Raw genomic sequence first — 21,543 nt, forward strand, 5'->3', positions numbered from 1 at the left:
ATGGCAGATAGATGTGTTTCATTTTGCAGAATTTGGAAAACTAAAATATGTACACCATACTATCAATGCCTATTCGCGATTTAGATGGGCAACTGCCCTAAGTTCTGAAAAGGCTGACAGAGTAATTACTCGTTTATTGGCGATAATGGTAATTCTGGTAATACCTACACAAATGAAAACTGATAATGCTACTGCATATGTGTCTCTTAAGATGAAGAAATTCTATACATGTTATAATATTAAACATATTACTGGTATACCACACAATCCAACAGGGCAGGCAGTTGTTGAAAGAGCAAATCGTACTTTAAAAGAGATGCTTATTAAACAAAAAGGAAGGGTAAAGAACCCAAGGGACAGATTAAATAATGCTTTGTTGACTTTAAATTTTCTGAATGCAGCTGATGAGGGACAACAGCAGCTGAGAGACATTGGGTTATAGAAAAAACCGAGGAATTAGGACAACCAACTTACTATAAAGATTTATCAAGCATGGACTGGAAACCTGCAAAAGTTTTGACGTGGGGCTGAGGCTATGCCTATATTCCTACAGAGTGAAAAAGTATGGTTGCTGACAAAACTTATAAAGATTAGATCTGACCAGGAAAGACCTCTTAATACATAATATAGGAATGTGTTCATATAGCAAGGGAATAATATGGGAGAGCTGGTCCTTATAACATGACATCCTTTCTTACAGCTTGGATATTACAGCTCAGACAGATGTATAACATTGATGGCTTCCACCTGCTCAAAAATAGGGCAGATGTTTATCTTTAAATAATTTGTACACCTTGAATTTTCCATATATATATATACATATATACTTATATTAATACTTGTGAAAGTTTGCTTATTTTCAGAGCAAATAGGCAGATAATTATGAAGACAAAGCAGGTAGCCCAGTGATTCAACATCAAAGACTGCGTCAGCTGCTGTTTCCTCAGGAAACTGCATGCATAACAACTGTAAAAAGGGCTAGCCCCAAGGATCGATCCAAAAAAGACTGGACAAAACAGATACAGCTAGCTTTTGCAGTGCGTGGCCAATATCTTATTTTTCTAAGGGTACCCAAAAAATGTTTTTCCCCAAAACAGCAAAAAGTAACTTTAAGAGAACGACGCCCCCATTCCCAATAGGTGGGGTGGCAGTTTCTGGTGGGTTATCAATGTTCATTTTTGCCTACGGGGGGTTATAAGTTAATAAAAATTTCATTTAGTGATTTCTTTCTTCTATCCTTCTTTCTTATTTTTCTATCTTATCTAACATTAGGGGGAAAAAGGGGAAAGAAGGGAAGATATAAGGGGAAGGATTTAAGGGAGGATATAGATTTATAGAATAAAAAGTAGATTATTGAATCTACTAGCCTCAAATAATTTATATTGGTATTCATATATTTCACATTGGTATTGTAGATTGATGAAAATTTAAGATTTTTTTCCTTTTTCAACTTTTCCTTTATGCATTGTATATTGAATATTGTATGTTGGTAGAAACTTAAGGTCATTTTGTTTGACATTCATTTAATGTATTATACATGTGCAACTTATTTGAAAAGGTGAAAAATAACTGTTATAACTTGTTCAGGATGGTCGGAGATAGAAATTGGTAGTTGGTCACTTACAAATCTTACCAGATACAAAATTACTTAATTATAGAATAAGCTTTATTTAGTTTTTATATATGTTTCCAAAGGAATAGATAGATGATAGCTAGAATAGATAGATAGATGGTCTTCAAATACTTCAGAGATCCACAGAAAATGGCATTTAATAATAAAGGGCTTTTATGACAGAGAGACACATCTGTTCCTGGCAATACCTCCAGTCTAATTATGCAGGCATCAAGAAACGGTAGTGGCAGATAGCCACTGGTCTGAGGAACTTTGCTTATCTCTACTGCTGATGAGAGACTGACTGTTCACTATAATCAAGCCTGATACTGAGAATCTGACTGCTCAGCCTTGCAAAGATTAGGTGGGCCAGTCCTTCAGGATTCCTGCTTCAGAGCAGTCTGTGAGATGCTTTGAGCTGGCTGGCTGAAGGTGGGATGCACCTATGATGGAGAGAAACTTGTGACAGTGCAGAAGCAGTCTGTCAGATGCCTTGGGCTGGCTGGCTGAAGACTGGATGCCCTGACAATGGAGAGGAACTTGTGACTGTCCAGACAGCCAGCTCTCTGTCCTGTAAATACTTTTGGAATTTGCTTGCCTGCACTCCCTTCATATTAATAGTTTCTCCTTCTGGGGTCTCTGATGGGGTTGAAGACTAGATCACCACAGTATTAATATAAGGTTAGTTTTTAAAAAAAAAAAAACTTTAGACATTAGGATAAGAATCAGTAGCATAGGATAGTGGAATAATTTCTTAAAAATTGTTAACTACAAATGGACTGGTCCTTGCAAATGTTGATTTATGGCTAATTCTTATTTTGTTGTATATAGCTTATTTTATTAAATAGAAAGAGGGAGATGAAGGAGAGATAAACCTGTTTTTGTTATGATCCCAAGTGTGGGATTAAACTGGTCTTGTGAGAACAGATGACGTTAATCCACTAGAAGACAAACCACCACGTGAGGGAGCTTGATTGTTGCCAGCTGAAAAGATCCCGTGAACAGACTCTGGGAGGAGATATATAAATGAGCCCAAAACTGGAGGCGGGGCCTTGGGAAACTTGGGATGGTTTTGGCTGTTCATTGCTCCACTTTCGAGACCCTCCTAGAGAGAACCACTTGAGGGAAGGCTTCAGGGCTCTGGGCTCCTGCTGAGGTTCTAGGTTCTGGTTACTCCAGGTTCCAGCAGAAGAAATCCTGCTGGCAACACCAGGCGAATCATTCCTCGGAACTGATATCCTTACAGTTTTGTTATTCTTTAATCCTCTTTTCCTATTGTTTCAGTTAGTCGCGTTATAAGGGACGTATGGTTGGTTAATAAGCCCGTAATACAATATATTGGTTAAGAAAACCCCAGAGCTGGACTTACTGGTAGTTAGGAACCAGCTGATGTGGATGCTGGGAACTGAACTGGGTCCTCTGGAAGAGCAAGTGTTGTTCTTCACCCCCAAGCCATCCTGTAGTCACCTATTCTTAGTTAAAAATGGGTTTATTCACTTTATGTATATGAGCATTTTGATTGCATGCATATATATGTACCTTGTATGTGCTTGGTGCCCTTAGATGTCAGAAGAAGGCATTAGATCCCCTGAAACTGGAATTATGAACGTGCATTACTGTGTAGGCACTGGAAACCAAGCCTGGGTCCTCTGCAAAACCAGTAAGTGCTCTGACCACTGAACCATTACTCCAGCCACCTTATTTTCTATTTTTACATGTATATGTGTTTTGTCTTCATGTATGTTTGTGCACTACACATATAAAATGGAGTTCCTGTTGGCTGTGAGGTGTTGTGCAAGTTCTGGTGTTCTAACTACAGAGCTATCAAACCAGCCCCAAGTTTACCAATTTTTAAGTTCATTCATTCTTGTAGGATCACCCATATATTTTATATGAAAATACATAAAATATGTACATCTTCAGGTTGCTTAATTTGGCTTCATAAAAATTAAGACATACATACCAAATCAACTTTGCAGGTATAATTTATAATACAGTAAAAAGCATCCACTTTAATAACTTCAAGAATTTTGCAGTTATATATATATACAACAACGCAAATCAATATACTGAACTTCTACATTAGCTCCAGAGTGTTCCCTTTCTCTCCTTTATGGCCAGTTCCTCCCTTCTCCTTCCTTTGCCCCAGCTCTCCTTCCTGCCCTTGGAGTATTTTATGCACAGCCACTTTACATCAGTTATATCTTTTCCAGAATTTCATATAAATTATATGGCAGGTAATATTTTCAGGCTTTCCTGCCTACCTGTCTGCCTGTCTGTCTGCCTGTCTGTCTGTCTGTCTGCTTGCCTGTCTGCCTGCCTGCCTGCCTGTCTGTCTGTCTGCCTGTCTGTCTGTCTGTCTGTCTATCTATCTATCCGTCCATCTACAGACCTAGTAACATTTTTTTATTCTTTGTGAATTTCACATCATACACCCCAATCCCACCCATGTCTCTGTCCCTTCGTACCTGCCTTCTGCTCTTGCAAACTCCCCTTCCATAGAGAAACAAAACAAAACAAAACATGGAAGAGGTATTTTGTTTGCAGCCTTGCCAACGCTTACTTGACCTTTTCAATTCTAGCCATTCTAGTGGATGTGGAGACATTTCTCACTGCAGTTTAAATTTAGATTTTCCTAATCACTAAACATTTCAACCTCTTCTTTGTTGAGGGTTGGACTGAGCCAAGGCTTCGGCAGAAGGCCTGACGTGTGAAGGAACACAGCTCCTTGTCTAAAACCACAAGTGGAGCTATTTGAAGGGACTGGGAGGTTGTTAGAGGAAGTGTGTCACTGAGGGAGGGTTTTGAGGTTTCAAAAGCCCAACCAAAAGCCCCAGCCATGTCCAGTAGCTCACCCTCTCTTCTTGTTGCCTGTGGGTCTGCACGCAGAACTCTCAGCTCCTTCCAGCACCATGTCTGCCTGCATGCCCCATGCTTCCCTTCATGATGACAATGGACTAAACCTCTGGACTGTGAGCCAGCCCTAATTAAATGCTTGCTTTTATAAAAGAGTTGCTGTGGTCATGGTGTCTCTCACAGCAGTAGAACACTAAGACAATATGTGCCTGACCTCAGAAAATTGTACCTCGTTTTCTTCGTTCACATAAGGTAGAATTTGATTTACATGAATTGCATGGGACTTCCTGGTTAAATGGTGGATTAGATGCGGACCACATGTGACACGGGAAAAGAGAGTCGGGAGAGGAATAGGCTCCATCGCAAAGGGAAAGAGAGGAAGACTGCTAGAGAGTCTCAGAGGGAGTTGGAGGTACAACAGCTGTGCGGTGCAAAAAGAAGTGGCAGAAACCTCTGAGGGGGCAGCCAGGCAGCCCTGGTGAGAAGACACAGGTGGTCTTGTCTTCAGGACACGCCCACAAGCCTTCCAAGCCCCCAACCCAGTTGCGAGTTCGGGCAAGACAGCGATTCCAACAAGGGGGTGGGGCCAATCAGCGGGTCAGCAATGGAGAGAAATTCCCTACCAGGCACCATCTGGAGACTGAACCTACCGTTAAAAGCGAGCTCCCCTGGGTGTCGGGGAGTCCCAGAACAGGGACCAGTGACAAGTCAAAGACCCTGAAACCAACTGGCTCTAGCCCCAGGGTGAGAGGAGGCTGTGAGCCCAAGTCCTAGACTTGAGGAGAGCCAGACGCTGACCAGCAGAAGAGAACCGTCTCTTCAACTAGGAATAACTTTGAACTTTAATATTCCTGAGTCTGAGGTCCGTTGACCCCCTGGAGCTCTTAATAACCATATTTCGGATCTATCTATCTGCAGTGAGAACTCTGGGGCTCCAGAGACTACTGTACACCTACAGCTGTAACCCTCCAGCACGGCGACTTAATGTTAATGGGTTTTGAAAGTATGAAGACAGCTCTGTTTGTTCAGAGTTCAGTGCTGTAGTTGCTTCCTCGATTCCCAGGGGTCTTGAGGGGCACGCCCCAGCTAAAACAGGAGCCATCTAGGGCATACACTTTCAGTGGTGTTTTGACCTTTGTCTTGGTTCTAGAAAGTTATTTGTTTTTATTTTACTGACCTTCCCCCATTAAATCTGTTTACACTTCTTAGTTTATCATTGGGAAGTCATTTTATTTTAATCTTTCCCTATTTCCTCCCCTCTTCATAATGTTCATAATTGTCTTTCTCCTATTTTTTATTTAATCTTGCTTCTCCTTTTTTTTTTTTTTTCTCTTTCCATGTATGAGTCCTTTACCTCAGCCACTCACTATTTCTATATTTATCTGGATAATTCTTGACATTATTTGTTTCTATTTTCATTTCTAAGTTAGTTCTGTGCTGCATTAGTAGGTTTTAATTTATTTTAAGTGCATGTCTTGTCTGGCTTGATTTGTTCTTGTTTTAGAAGTTTGTTTTCTCCCCCATGAGTGCTACAGGGGATTGACCCCCAAGAGATAAAATGGGAAAACACATCCAAACCAACAGATGCCCAACACCGGAACAAAGGAAACATGCAGGAACAAGGTAACACGACTCCTTTAAAAGATCCAGCTGCTTAGCCGGGGCGGTGGTGGCGCATGCCTTTAACCCCAGCACTTGGGAGACAGAGCAGGTGGATCTCTGTGAGTTCGAGGCCAGCCTGGTCTACAAAGCAAGTCCAAGACAGCCAAGGCTACACAGAGAAACCCCATCTCGAAAAACAAACAAACAAACAAAAAACCCCAAACAAACAAACAAACAAACAAAAATCCAACTGCTGAGTTCAAAAGTACCGAGATGAAATAAAACGCAAGTTTATTTATAGAAATGACCTGTGACCTAAGGGAATATATGGAAAATTAGGCGGATTTGGGATATAACTAAGGGCAGGGCCAAAAGATTTAGTAAAAAGCTGTGTGCCCCATCCTAAGTATCCTTGTAGCTGCCTTTCTGCTGTAAATATATTCTGAGCTACATGCAGTTTCCATGCACTTTAGGGTGGAGAACAAGGTCACGGGGAGGAGAAGCCAGGGTGCTGTGCTGATGCACTCTGAAATCACCAACCGTGACTCTGTGGGGACAGAGGGGGCTCCAGGAGGCGTAGGACCTAGGAGAGAGGTGGGGGAGGCACGGGGGGGCTGTTGGAAGCATGGAGACTCTGCAGGACAGAAGGGCTTGTGACAACAGGGGCGCCTTCACCATGCCAAAGCCAGGGCCAGGGGGAAAGTTATGATAATCAAGTTCAAGTGACGCTCTGCACACTGAAACAAGGTCCCCAGAGATAGCTTACCTTTGCTTTGAAGTGTTCTGCAAGTAGGTTGCCCAGTGTTGTTCTCCCTGAGTACTCGGGTCCAAATATAAAGATTTTACACGGTGGGATTGGCATAGGTGGTAGAAGGTAGAGACGGGGGTTCAGGGAAAACGATTTTAATGTTTCTTCAGAAGAAAGGCAGTACATTTTACCTAGAAAACTTAAAAGACACCAGAAGAGTAAAACAACAGAAAGGATCGGGGCCAGGTTTAAACTTTAGGCTCTAGAAAGCTTACTTACCTCACAGAAAAGTCTGCTGCTCCTGAATAAATGTTCCCATCCACTAGGGACACGGGGCAAGAACGCGCCCACTTGCTTCGGTGCCATCTATACCTTGGTGCAATGAGCTTGTAAGATGAGAGTGTACGGAACAGCTCTTCCTGTGAACCGCAAACACTACCCTTAGGAACGTGAACCTAAGCTTTGCTGGAATTAGCGATACCAAATATTCCACTTTTATTTGACGGCCCTCTCTCTCTCTCTCTCTCTCTCTCTCCTTCCTTCCTTTCCTTCCCCTCTCCCCTGTGTGTGTGTGTGGGGGGGGGGACAGGGGTGCACACACACCTGTGGAGCACAGGGAACAACTTGGCAGCATCAGTTTTCTCTTTCCACCATGTGGATTTTAGAGTTTGAACTGAGGCTGTCAGGTTTGGTGACAAGTACCTGTACCACTCTAGCCATCTCTCTTGACCAGTTTCATTTCTTTAAGAAAATCTTATTAAATATTACAGATAATTTTCTCTCATGTGGTAATAAATGTTAACAAAGGATTTTCTATTGTCTACTTCAAAAATGAGAATCTGAAAATATCTTATTGATAAACCTTTAAAATATACCAGACTTTTGGTCAATGAATGTAAGTCTAATCTGTTTTTTTTTTTGTTGTTGTTGTTGTTGTTGTTGTTTGTTTGTTTTTGTTTTTTAATAAGATGGCTTTTACTATTTGGCCATGACTAAACTTGCTATTGAGACCTGGCTGGCCTTGAACTTAGAGATCTGCTTGCCTCTGCCTCCCAAATGCTGGGACTACAGACATGCACCATCACACTTGGCTCTAAGCTTTCTACTTTTTAGGGCCAAATAGTATTCCACCACCATGTGTGACTGCACTATATCTTGCTCAGCCATTCCCTCACTGATGGTGCTGGGAGGCTTCCACGTGTCGGCTGCCGAGAATACAACTTTTATGATTGTTTGTGCATAGCGCATCTCCTTGTGTTTCTGCTTCCAGTCTGTGGGAGGAAATGCCCAAAGTGAAGTGTTGGGTCCTGCGATAATTTCATTGCTTAATTTTTTGAGGAACCACTCAGTTATTTTTAAAAGTAGATGCACCATTTTACATCTGTGACGTTATATGCTATTCCGTTGAAATCCAGCTCCTGCTCAGACCACAGCACCTACCACAGCCTTCCCCATTCACAGGGCCCTGCAGGCCCCGGCTGACATGTTGTCGGTGGGTCCCTAACAGAATCTCTCGCCTGGGGAAGGCGAACTTACATCAGAAGGGTGTTGGTCACACACCTGCTCTCAACCCCACTTCTCTGCCTCCTCCCAAGGAGTCAAGAGTCTGTTTATAGGCTTGTGCTGTGAACCCCTGCCCCCCCCCCCACCAAGAAAGGTCTAAGTAAAGACTCTCACTTTTGCCAGTGGCCTTGATTGATGTACTGCTCTCTTTAGGTCCTCCTACCATGCTGTTTGTCTCTGGCAGGAGCCTGAACTTACCTCAGAGCCCTTGCTTTATTCTCTGTCTGTCTGTCTGTCTGTCTGTCTGTCCATGGCACTAATAACTCTTGTAATAAACTCCTTACTTCTTGACAATCTGTCTCAAAGTCCTCCTTGATCCCCAATCTGAGACCATTCAGTATCCCAAACAAGCATGCCAGAGTTGCATTTTTTCCCGCGCTTGCTAACACATGACTTCCTGATTTGGGGTAATTGGGATATCACTATGCTTGGGATCACCATCTCCCCATGGTCAGTCACACTGAACATATCTTCATGTTCTTTGAAAAGCATTAACTTTATTATCTTGAATCGTGTGTAGACGTATGTGAGAGCATATGGGTATGCACGTGTAAGCGCAGCTGCCTGAGGATGCCCGGGGCATCTGGCGCCCCAAGGCTGGTGTTACTAAAGGCTTTGAACTGTCTTGCGGGTCCTCTGCAAAAGCTGCTAGTGCTTTTAACCCCTGAGCTATTCCTCTAGCCCCCTTTCATGGTCTCATTGGCTCTGCAGAAATGTCTACTTAATTCCCTTGCCCACCTATGAATTGGTTTCTCCATTGTTGTATCCTGGAGCATCCTTCATCCATCCGGACACCAGCCGCTTGCTGCATGGATGACTGCAGATGTTACCCTCCATCCTGCGGGCTGCTTTCTCACTCTGCCTTCGGTGTACACAAGTTCTGGGTATTTTTGTTATGTGTGCCTTTGATGCCACATCCTGCTTTGTTCTGCTTTAACCAGAACTAGATCCTACCCCAGAAATTCTGTTTAGAGTGGCTTGGGCATTTGTATATTTCAAAAGCATTCCATGTGACCCCACTGGACAGTCAGGGCTGAGACTCAGTTTAAATTTATTCTGTGGTGCTTCTGTAAGCACGACCTGCCTTTAGTTGAAAAGCATCTAATTAGAGTCCTTCAAAACACACTGAAGCTTGTAGAGCAATCAGCTTAAACCAGGTAGCTTAGTACACTGTATCTATCTAACGTTGAAGTAAAGTTTCTCAGGTTTTTTTTTTTTTTTTTGAGGATTTATTTTTATTTTATGTGTATGAGCGTTTGACTGAATGTCTATATGCGCACCTGGTGTCACAGAGGTCAGAAGAGGGAGTCAGAACGCCTGGGACTGGAGTTACAGATAGTTTCAAACCACGCTGTGGGTGCTGGGAACCAAATTGGGTCTTCTGCAAGCGCAGTGTGCACTTGGAACCACTGAGCTCTTTCTCCAGCTCCACAAAGCTCTCAAAATTACTTGGACATAGAATTTCATCTTAAATCATGGAGACAATCCATCCTGATGAACACATTCACAACTCCTGGCCTTTTGTGTCAAAGGGAAACACAAACAAAAACGCCCAGCTCTCCCCGCTGTTTCCGGGTCTCCCGGGTCTCCCTCCCTCTGCGGTACCAGATTCCAGCTGTGCTGGTTGGCCAAGACCTCCAGCTTGACCTCTGCAACTATGAGCCTTTTTGAATTTTGGTATCTACTTACAATACCACTATTTAAAATTTCTATGCGTATAGGATAAACTAAACTTCCCAGAATAGACCAAACCTTCCAACTAAAAACCGCTTTCCGTCCTCAGCACCCGGCAGCGGCCATTTGACCATCTTCACGTCCATCATCTTGCCCCGCCTATCAGAGCCTTCACTGAGACTTCACTGATGATGAAAGCTTGTGGAGCTGAGATTCTTTTAGATTTTACTCTCTTCGACACTGTATGAAATTTAAAGTAGACTTCCACTTTCCCCTATCCCCTCACCCTCACGGTATAAATTAGCTCTGATCTAACACCTGGTGCTTTTTTTATTTGGAAATTTCTGTTTTGTTGTAGGCAGTGTCGCAAATAAAATTGTGCTCAGGTCATATGCTTACGAGATACGGGCAAGTTCAAGGCTAATGTGGAACAGGCATGCTTTCAACTAGGTCAGCTGAACTTACAGTGTCCAATATGTCATTCATTTCTTCTTCTGTGCTCTGAAGCTTGGTTATAACGGCTGCTCTTCTCAGATTCAAGTATTTAAGCCGTTCTATAACTGCCTAAAATTAAAGAACAACAACAACAACAAAATTTGAATACATTGGCACTTGACTAGGTCTAACACTATTTTTTTTTAAAAAGTCATGGGCTCATGATTCAGGCTTATGCTTCTTCTGAGACTCTGGTTAGAATCCGCACCCAGTCTTTCCTGACTTCTGTGTAGTGCTAGTGATCTTTGATGTTGCATGCACGCATGTGAGCACGCATGCATGTGCGTACACACACACACACACACACACACACACACACACACATCCCTCATGTATGTCAGGCTGTCCTTAAACTTGATATGTAGTTGAGGATGCTTTTGAAATTTGGAACTGCCCATCTCTCCCAGAGCAGTGGATGCCGCTCTGACCAGTCTATGCGGGGTAGAAGATGGAGCCTGAGGTCCCACGCATGCTGGGCAAGGCATGCTCTAGCTGGGCCCCACCTCAGGTCATTGCTGTCTCTTGGCTTGTATATGCGTGGCTGCACTCTCTACCCTGGTTGTCACACTGCTGCCTTCTGCCTCTCTGACTAGGGCTGTTCTCCTCATAGGCCCAAGATACTCCAATTGAATATGACCTTATCTCACTGGAATGATAATTCAAAGACACTGTGTTTAAATAAGGTCACAGACTAAAGGTAGATCTTTGAAATAAATTTTTTTTTTCAAGACAGGGTTTCTCGGTGTAGGCATGGCTGTCCTGGAACTCACTCTGTAGAGCAGGCTGGCCTCGAACTTATAGAGATCCATCTGTCTCTGCTGGGATTAAAGGCATGCACCCCCACACCCGGCCAGATCTTTGAAATATTTTTAGGGGACAAATTTCAACCCAGGGCACTCTGGCCTCTGGCTCTGGACCATCTTAGGTAGATGAAAAAGAGCCCAGTGATGGCAGAGGCAGATAGTGGAGCTTAGGCTTTTACAGCCCATAAAATACTAAGGACAACAGAGCCTGGAGAGGCGAGAACGGTGCTCATGAGGACAATCTGGATGGAGAACAGCACCGTCAGCACCGTGCCTCTGAACCTCCAGAACTGCGAGAGAATAAATCCTGTCCTCTTCAGTTGCCTCATTAGTTGAACTCTAACATGGCCCTGGCCTTTGGCAAAGAGGAGAGCTCTGCAGTCTTACAGGGACATGTCCCAAGTAAGGGCTCCTCCCTGATCCGGCTCCACCATGGGTGTCCTTATCACCGTGCCACCCATGAGATAAGTCACTGTCCTCAGCTCCCCTTAATCCCTGTGCTAAGTTGCTGGCCAGGTCCCACCATGTAGACTTCCAAAGCATTGTAGCCACAGTGAAATTTTAAATTCAAATGTAGTTTTGCCTTAAACATGAACAGATGGATAAGTGCAACATGGGATTTTAAAGTGCCAAGGCAAACACTAATGGCAATAAACTAAAAATACAATGCTCCTCATAAAGCCAGCCCAACTGAGACCCATTCCAGAAGTCCTCAACTGTACGACGTCTGCGCTGCCCACTGCACTCACCAGGAACAGCTCCTCTGCTGACTTATTCCCGTCCACCTCGATGAGATACTGGGGGTTGTGTTCAGCCATTACCTCCTGGAGGAAAATCGAAAAGAAACTTGATACCTCGGGATCGTGGGGATAGTAAATTATACCATGAGAATCTTAACCTGCTGAGAGGAGACCTTTAGAGCTAACTCGGCTTCCTTGGACAGGTTCCAGCGGGTGCCAGTCTCAGCATTCAGCAGCTTGTTCTCGAAGAGGCCCAGCTAGCCTGCCCACTGTGGACAGGGTTGCTGGGGATTTATGCAGCCTGCGCAAGCTTGGCCACTGAGCTACCGCCCCAACTCATGCTATGGTCCTTACTATTTCATTCTCATTTTTTCCTTCCGCTTTAAAGTTTAAAGTCTTTCCCAATACAAAGGGTTTGGCGGGCATTTTGCAGCACATAACTTTGTCTTCATCACTTTGTTTTGAAAGCACAGAAGAAGCTGATTGAAATTTAAATCACGTGCTTTCTTCATATAGATAATAGCATCGTGTAAGCAGCACACTACACCCGTTATTAATATATATAATATATATTAATATATTATATATTATTTATATATATATATAATTTACAAAGCACAAGAATACAAAGAAGAACATCTTTATCCAGTCACTGAAAGGAAGCTCTTACTATTGCTACAGTTTCTCACCTGTTTCTTATTATTTGAATTTTTTTTTGCATATTTGAGATCATAATATATATGAAACTGTGGCGCCTACTTTCCCGCTAAACACCATAATTAGTTATTTCCCTAGATCTTTACAAGACTGTATTGACGTCTCGTCTTCAGAGTTGTCCAGATTACATCCTGTGGCTACAGCGCTTACTTAACACTCCTTTGCCATTCCACATTTAAATAGATTATAATAGCTTGTTAATTCCTACTAAGCATCGTTCACTGTCTCCTTCGGCACGGAATAACAGCCTAGGCTTCCAAAAGTGGGCCTTGATGTTAGTAGGTATGGCCCACTGGCTTTCCCACGAGGTTGTATAGTTCAAATGTCTCACAGGCAGTGCATGCTGTTCATCCTTTCCTGCCATCATTGGCTTCTTTAGCTTTTAAAGTCTGACAAACTGAGTTGAAAAATCGGATCGAGTTTAACTGTTCATCTTGCTGGCGAGGTCCACATCCATACCCTCATCTCTGTAAACAGCCTGGTGACTTTTGAAAACCACATTTACCTTACCCCGAGCAGCACAGAGGTGCTTTGTAGGAGTGAAATACATGATTGTAAGGAAAAGACTTGGGGTCTGGAGAGATGGCTCTGGGGTTAAGAGCACTAGGGCTCTGACAGAGGACCCAAGTTCAGCTCCTAGCACTCACACGGCCGGCTCACAAGTGCCTGCATCTCCAACCCAGGGATCTTACACTCTCTCCTGCCCTTCACAGGCTCCTGAATACATGTGGTGTGCATGGATGCACGCGCGTGCGCACACGCACACACACACACACACACACACACACGAATAAAAGAAAGAAAGCGACTTGGAGGTGTAAGCCTCTCCTGAGGACTCTGACCACACACAGACACTTGAGAACCATTTAACCGCGAAGGGAAGTACGGACATCCCCACTTCAACGATGCTGTCTTCTCACCTCTAACGCACTGAGAAGTATTTCCTTATAGTGCTTCAAGGTGGTCTCAACGTTCTCCAAATAATCCTCAGGCCTCTGAACGAGGTGTTGGAGAAGTTCAGCCACCACCTGCATCTCAGCCATAAATGCCTAAAGAGGGAGACACAGAAGGGAAAGACGGAATTAACTCTCTTTAGGGAAATGGTTACTTACTGAGGGGCATCCCAGAGCGCCATCTTGTGGTGAGGAGAAAGGACGGGAGGAAGGCTGGGGACTGCGGACTTAGAGATGGAACCTGCCTGGGAGTAGTCACCGAAACTGAACTTTAAATAGACCTGAGTGTTTGTGATGTGCTGTTGTTCTCAGCAGGCAGAACAGTGGAAGGGGGACATTTCTTCTGAGACAAAGAAGAAAACTGGAGTCCCTGAGTGCCCGGGCCTGTGGGCGGGGCCGTCACTCACTGTAAGCACTGACATGCTGGGCTCCGGAGCGTGTGTTGCAGTGCGGAACACGGCATAAACAGGATACACATATGTAACACAGTGAGAGTCGGAGGAAGGAAAGTGCTTTGTGTCTGAGAAGAATAGTAGCAGCTTTTGGAAAGGGCAGCGCATCCCAAGCTACTCAGAAAGTGAGGAATACTAGCAATATGCAGAGGATGCTGCCGGCTCCTTCACTGAACTCCATCCTCTGGTCCCTACCACGTGATTGACTAGAGTGATACTAAGTACCAAGAAGAAATAAACACACAGGGGAGTCAAGGCTGAACGCGCCTCTTCATATCAGATGGTCACCAAAGAGTCTTTTGAGGGAATGCCACTTGACTTTGAGGAAAGGGAGAGCCTTACAGGCTTCTAGAGAGAGAACAGTTTTAAGGCAGAGGTAACAGGCATACAGGCCTGGCACATATTATTCTAGATGAGTTTTTAAGATTTATTTTTATTATTTTAAGTGTGTGTGTGTGTGTGTGTGTGTGTGTGTGTGTGTGTGTGTGTGTGTGCCAAGCTCACACTGCTGAGCCATTTATCTAGGCTGATTTTATCTTTGAGTTTAGCTTTGTAACTTAGGCTGGCCTTGAACTCACTATATTGTAACTTTGTAACTAAGGCTGGCATCCTTGCTTTAGTCTCCTGAGCTCTGGGATGGAAGGCATGGCGCCTACACCATGTTTAGTATCACAGTTGTTTTTCCTAGTTTTTACAATCAATGCATGCACGTAAATAATTCACACAATCTGGCACCTGTCATCTATACAAACCATTTTATAGACTTAAATAATTTATTGTTAAAGCAATATGTACATTTTAATATAAATATGATGATTTAATCATTACTCTATGGCTGGATAATAAGGATGCTTCTGACTTTTTGTAATTATAAAAATATTGCAACGAGCGATTTTGCATATATCTTTTCATATTGCTAAAATTCCCATGGAATTGTTCCTAAAATTGGAATAACTTGGCCAATGGTTGCACATTTCCAAGTGTTCAGTCCACATTGTCTTTTCTAAATGACACTCCCATCTCTGTGGTAGAGAGTGCTGCTGGCACACTTGCTGAATTAAAGCTTGCATTCACTACCCAGCTTTGTACTACTCGCTCTCTGTCAAACACTGTTATAGGGACCTGGGGCTAGAGTCATACTTCATAGTAATAGTACATTCAGCAGGGTATACACAGATTTTTAAGGAAGCAAAAATTTGCTATGGTTTTGGAAAATGACAAGACCTTTGAGGAAAACTAAGGACAAGCCGTAGATTTGTGTCTATGGTGGCAAGTATTGGCCACCCAGACCTACTGGGCCCTTGAAACTTGGCAAGGACATTGGTGTGTGATGGAAGTGTAAAATACATGCTGGGGTTTGCTGGGGTTTGACTTAGTACAAAACCCAAACATACTGTACTTAGAATCTTTGTTGTTTCTACATGCTCAAGTAAAAATCCAGACAGGAAAGCTTTCAAGGCCTCACCCTACACAAAGAACTCTGGGTAACTAAGAAATGCCAGGAGTGGGAGGGCTCGTCTTTCATGGGAAAGAGCACTGCAATTAGTTATCCAATACCAGGAGGTCAGCCCTGAAAATATACATGCAAATAATGCTATATGAACAGAGTAGGTTGTATTTATGTAGATAGGCATTCACACACGCACACACACACACACACACACACACACACACACACGCAACAACAATTAGTGAAAAAGAGAGCGTGACTTTGGAAGGCAGTGAGGGAGAGGTACGTGTGGGGGTTTGGAGGGAGCAAAGTGTTAGTGAAGGAAATAGAACTATATTATAATCTCAAAAAATAAACAAAATTAATACAGAAAACCTGCCAACTCCAAAGTGTGCCAATCTCAGAATCTCCACCTTTATTACACGGTTAAGTAAAATTCCAACTATAGTGGCTTAAATAAAATCTCTTAAAATGTAAAAGCCATAGGATCCACTCAACAGGACAAAAGTCATGCATGGAAAACCAGCCAACTACCCAGGGCCAGTGAAGTCGTGGATGGGAGACTTTATTATTACCATATGATCCCTAACTACATTCTAAATACCTATGAGCTGTAGCTCTGACCCATCATCAAAGAAACTTCCCTTTGCACCAGACAGAGACTATTACGGAAAAAACCATGACTGGTACAAGTGCAGAGAACGGCTGATCACGTGGGCCCAGCCCTAGGGGATACATCTACAATGAACCTAAGGCTCAGGGGACATCCCGGAAGAGGAGGAGGGGAAGTATGAGATCCAGAGGACCAGGACATCTGCGGTGTCTCCTACAAATGACAAGGAAGCTTCACCCATGGTACTTCAACAGTATGGTCACCTAAACAAGACCCTACCCCCAGACAAAAAAAAAAAAAAAAAAAAAAAAAAAAAAAAAAAACTACAGGCAACCGAGGGATGCTAAGAGAGGGAAAAATAGTGTTCCCACAGGGATGAAAAAGCCCAATTGGTTATCCAATTCCAAAGTGGTCAGCCCTGAAATTATGCACACCAAGTAATACTAAATGGACTCAGCAACTTGTACTTACGTGTTTACATAAACCATAACAATGCAAGAAAAAGAGGCTTGGAGTTTGAGAGGGAGTGGAGAGCAGGGGAGGAGGTGGAGGAAGGAAACAGAATGGGAGGAGAAATAATGTAATTGTATTTAATTTTAAAAACATGTAAGAACGAGCCGGGCGTGGTGGTGCACACCTTTAGTCCCAGCACTCAGGAGGCAGAGACAGGTAGATCTCTGTGAGTTTGAGGCCAGCTTGGTCTACAAAGTGAGTCCAGGACAGTCAAGGCTCCACAGAGAAACCCTGTCTTGAAAAACAAGACAAAACCAAAACCAGGAGTTGTTGAGGAATGAGGTAAAACTGTTTTCTGGATGTGAAAGGACTGCTGTAGTCATGAACTCTCGACAGCTGCAGGTGCCTGCACACAACCCCTACAAGACCAAGCCAGTCAGCATTCCAGCAGGGAGAGGTCGGAGGCTCACGATCCCCACACCATAGCTGATGAGCTATTGACAGTGGATGGAGGGAGAGCCAGCTTTGATTAGAGGTGTGGTCCCTGGCAGGTTGACTGTGCTCCGGTGGGTGGCCCCTCCACACCCATGAGGATACGAGCAGCATCAATTGGACTTGGTAGGTTGGGGGAGAAAGCAAAGGCTGACTGGAAGAGCAGAGCGTGGATCCTGGAGGAGTTAAGGAGAGAAATAAGGCAAACAGCCTCAAAATATACTGTATGCATGTATTAAATTCTCAGATGACTGCTAAAATATTATGATTTAAGAGATTACTTGCTTATTTTTACTTTTCGAAAGCATACGTACTAGCTGATTTAAAATTATGCGTGCTTCACACTGCATTTCTGTTGTATGGTACAGGAGCCCCTTGTTGGATGGCCTGTAAGGATGTGCTATTTGGGGGACCACTGGGTCTTCTGTAATGAAAAGAATGGCCCTGGGGAGGAGCCGGGAAGCCATGAGTAGCATCAGATGGATTGTAACAGCACAGGCTGGCTGCTCGGACTCCAGTGTAGCTAGGAAGGACACAGATCCTTGCAACTGTCCATTCATCCAGCGTCTAAACATGGCTGTGCCCCTGGGAAGTGTTGCAAAGGCCACTGCCCCCCCCCCAAGTCTAGTCCAAAGGCTCACACACCACCTCACCTGGCAGTGGCCAGCACTGTACTTTAAGCACTTTGGGCTTGTTGACAGTTATTTTTATTTTAAAGGTCCTGATTTAGAAGTCTCCAGCAAAGCCAGCCTATTACGTAAGACTGGGATGTATGAACGCCTGCTTGGAGCTGAGAGGCAGCTTTGCTCTCAAGAGAGGAATGGCTCTCTTGCTGTCCAGGGAAACTTTCTGAAGTCATGGGAATGTTCTAGAACTCTCACGTCCAGGTAGGAAAACACAACCATATTTGACCACTGAGCACATGACATGTAGGTAGTGCTATTGAAGAAGGAAACAAAGTTTTACACAATATTTACTAACTTAAGGTTGAGTAGTCATGGCCATTGTACTGCTGTGCTGGACGGTCGGCGCAGCCGTAGCCTACCTCAGTCCTCAGCAGCCGTAGCCTACCTCAGTCCTCAGCTTTCGTCATTATATCCCCGGCTGACATTACTAACTAATACAGCCGAGCTGCCTGCTGGAACTAAATGACGCTTGGACTCCATTTCTCATCATAAAGCACCATGCTGGCTTGGATACGAGGAGGTGTAATGTATTTATGCCAGAATGAGGTCTTTTTAGTTTTATCTGCTGAGGCTTTCCTTTGATAAAAGATGGAATAGTTGATGGTTATTATTTGATGACTCACTTACAAGTGAGGCTGTTTTAGCTGTGTGTTGTGTGTGTTATGTGTGTGTACCATAGGTGTGCTGCGTGTGACATGTGTGTGTTGTGTATGTGTGAGGTATGTATGTCTGTATATCTGCCTCCTTTTTTCTCTTTTTTTTTAGACAGGGTCCCTCAGTGAACCTGGAGCTCACTGATTGGCTAGTCTGGCTGGGACCCTGCTTGCCTCTGTCTCCCCAGTGCTGGGATTACAGAGTTCTTCTACTTGGGAGCTGGGGATCTGAACCCGGATCCTCATGCTTGCACCGCAAACACTTGACCTCTGAGTCAGTCATCTTGATTTTTTTCATGGGAGTTACTATGTTAATAGATATAAAGAAACAAATGGAAGATTTGGGAAAACATGGCAGAGGCACCTATGGTCACTGGAGCAAGGCTGCAGAGTGTCACGCAGCGCCGCTTTATACAGTAAAGCTAACCTTTGGAGACTGCCTTGTACATGGGACAACTTGCCACGCATTCCTCCATAAGCTAACACCGACGGACTCCACAGAATCCAGTCCCCAGTTGAAAGCTGTCAATCAGTGGCACGCCTTACCACGGCAGGGATTGGCCCATCTCATCCGGGCACCAAAAGCCAGCCCAGCAGAGACGCGCAGATAACTTACTATCACGCTTTCCTTCCGACACCCTTTCTTTGCCCCGTCACGTTCTGTTTACTAGACTTGCCTTAGGATATCCCAATCGCACGTTTGTGAAAGCGGACTCTGGATTTACCTGGTTCTCGCTATCAGAAATTGCCCTCACTAAGTGATTTACAACTGGCTACTTCGGTGCCCATATTACGTTGTTTCTTTAACTGCTCTACTTCTCGATTCTACAGCTTATAGCGCCTGACACTTAGAAGGTGTCAAATAACTGTAGCTCTGAATAAAGCAGGTGGCTTTCAGAATGTGAAGGAGTTTTCCTGACAGGAAGTTTAACTTTCACCTTGGCACTAGCGTTAGCTCGGATAGTTCTGACCCATTCTGCAGATGGCGTCTTCACTATAGTAACTGTCGCTTTCCCTAGATAGAAAGTCTTATTTCTTTGGTTGGATTTTTTTATTTTTGTTTTTTGTTTTTGTTTTGTTTTGTTTTGAGGCTGAGTTTCTCTGTGTAGCCCTGGCTGTCCTGGACTCACTTTGTAGACCAGGCTGGGCTCGAATTCACAATGATCTGCCTGCCTCTGCCTCCTGAGTGCTGGGATTAAAGGCGTGCGCCACCACCGCCCGGCTAGAAAGTCTTATTTTGATGCAGTTCCTATTGTCTATTCTTGCCAGTGCATCTGGACTAATAGAGTTCCACTCAGAGAGCTGCTGACTCTGCCCAGGTCCTCATGTGTTCCCTATATGTTTTTCTCCAGTGCAATGGTTCTCAACCTGTCAGCCATAACCCACTTGGGGGTCACAGGACTCTTTCACAAGGGTCACATAATCACATATCCTGCATCTCACATGCTTACATAAGGATTCATAACCGTACTATGGTTATGAAGTGGTAAATGAAATAATTTTATGGTTGGGATCACCACAGCATGAGGGACTGTATTAAAAGGACACAGCAGTAAGAAAGTTGACAAGTTGACAATTACTGCTCTAGTAGTTTCAAAGTTTTGAGCCTTATGTTAAGGTCTCTGATTCATTTTGAGGTTTTTTTTTTTTGTTTGTTTGTTTGTTTTGTTTTTGTTTTGTGCTGTGTGAAAGGTGAGGATCTAGTGTTATCCCTGTAGCTGTGCACGTCTCATTTCCCTAGCACGAGTCACTGAAGACGATGTCTCTTCAGCCTGTCTACAGCAGCTTTATAGAGCATCAGCTGTGTGTACTCTGTGAGCTGATGTCTTGGTCCCCTACCCTGTGCTGTTGATCTACTTGTATGATCTGTGCTGCTGCTATTATGATGGCTCTGTAGAATCACACTAAAACAGGTGCCTGGTACCCCAGGCTCAGGACGGCATTGCCTTCCACCAGCCTTGGGATTTCCTCCCCGTGTGCGTGTTGGAATTGTGGCCATGGGAACTTTGGTGAGGACGGAGAGAACCACTGCTCCTGGTGGCAGACGCTTCACACACTGACGGTGGGAATCTTCAGTACCTAACTCGCACCAATAGACAGGTGATTTAGACAAAACCTAAACAGAAATGCTAGCGCTAACAGACATTACAAACCAAATGGACCTAGCAGACTTTTACAGAACATTTCACCCAAGCATTGTATGTATGTATGTATGTATGTATGTATGTATGCACATATTCTTCTCTGCACCTCATGGAAATTTCTCCAAAACTGACCATATGCTCAGACACAAGGCAAGTCTCACCACAGACAAGAAAATTCAAATACCCCCCTGCAGCCTATCAGACCACCAGGGATGAAAGATGGATGGCAACAACAGAAACAACAGAAAATTCACAAACTCATGGAAACTGAGCAACTCTCCACTGAATGAAAAGTGGGTCAAGACAGAAATAAAAAAGGGAAAAACTTTTTATAATTGAGTGAAAATGAAAACACATCATATCCAAGACTGTGGGACACAATGAAAGCAGTTCTAAGAGGCAAGTTTATAACACTAAGTATATACATTTAAAAAACTGGAGAGACTTCATACTAGCAACTTAACAGCCTACCTGAAAGATCTACAACAAAAAGAAATAATCACTCCCCAAGAGAAGTAGACAGCAATAAATTGAGGGCTAAAAATCAGTAAAATAGAAACAAAAGAACAAGACAAAGAATCAAGGAAACAAAGAGATGGTTCTTTGATAAGATCAACAATCTAGAGAAACTCTTATCCCAACTAACTAAAAGGTGGAGAGATAATATCTAAATTAACAAAATCAGAAACAAAAAATGGGGATATAACAGTAGACACTGGAGAAATCCAGAGAATCATAAGGACATACTTTAAAACCCTGTTTTCTACCAAATTGGATAATAAAAAAAGAAATGGATAATTTCCTTAATAGATACCACTTACCAAAGTTAAATCAAGA

The 21,543-nt window shown here is 43.6% G+C and overlaps 1 protein-coding gene across 1 annotated transcript in view; it reads right to left on the reverse strand.

Moving 5' to 3' along the window:
• The window catches only part of Ak9 (adenylate kinase 9), a 118,031-nt gene that overhangs the window by 79,301 nt on the left and 17,187 nt on the right, over positions 1-21,543 (reverse strand). The window contains exons 7-11 of the mRNA XM_051164063.1: positions 13,731-13,859; positions 12,103-12,177; positions 10,521-10,619; positions 7,098-7,237; positions 6,837-7,017 (exon numbers count right to left, since the gene is read on the reverse strand). Coding sequence (XP_051020020.1) covers positions 6,837-7,017; positions 7,098-7,237; positions 10,521-10,619; positions 12,103-12,177; positions 13,731-13,859 — 624 coding nt within the window. The remainder of the gene's footprint in view (positions 1-6,836; positions 7,018-7,097; positions 7,238-10,520; positions 10,620-12,102; positions 12,178-13,730; positions 13,860-21,543) is intronic.

This window comes from Acomys russatus, chromosome 21, assembly GCF_903995435.1.
Source record: "Acomys russatus chromosome 21, mAcoRus1.1, whole genome shotgun sequence".
NCBI lineage: Eukaryota > Metazoa > Chordata > Mammalia > Rodentia > Muridae > Acomys > Acomys russatus.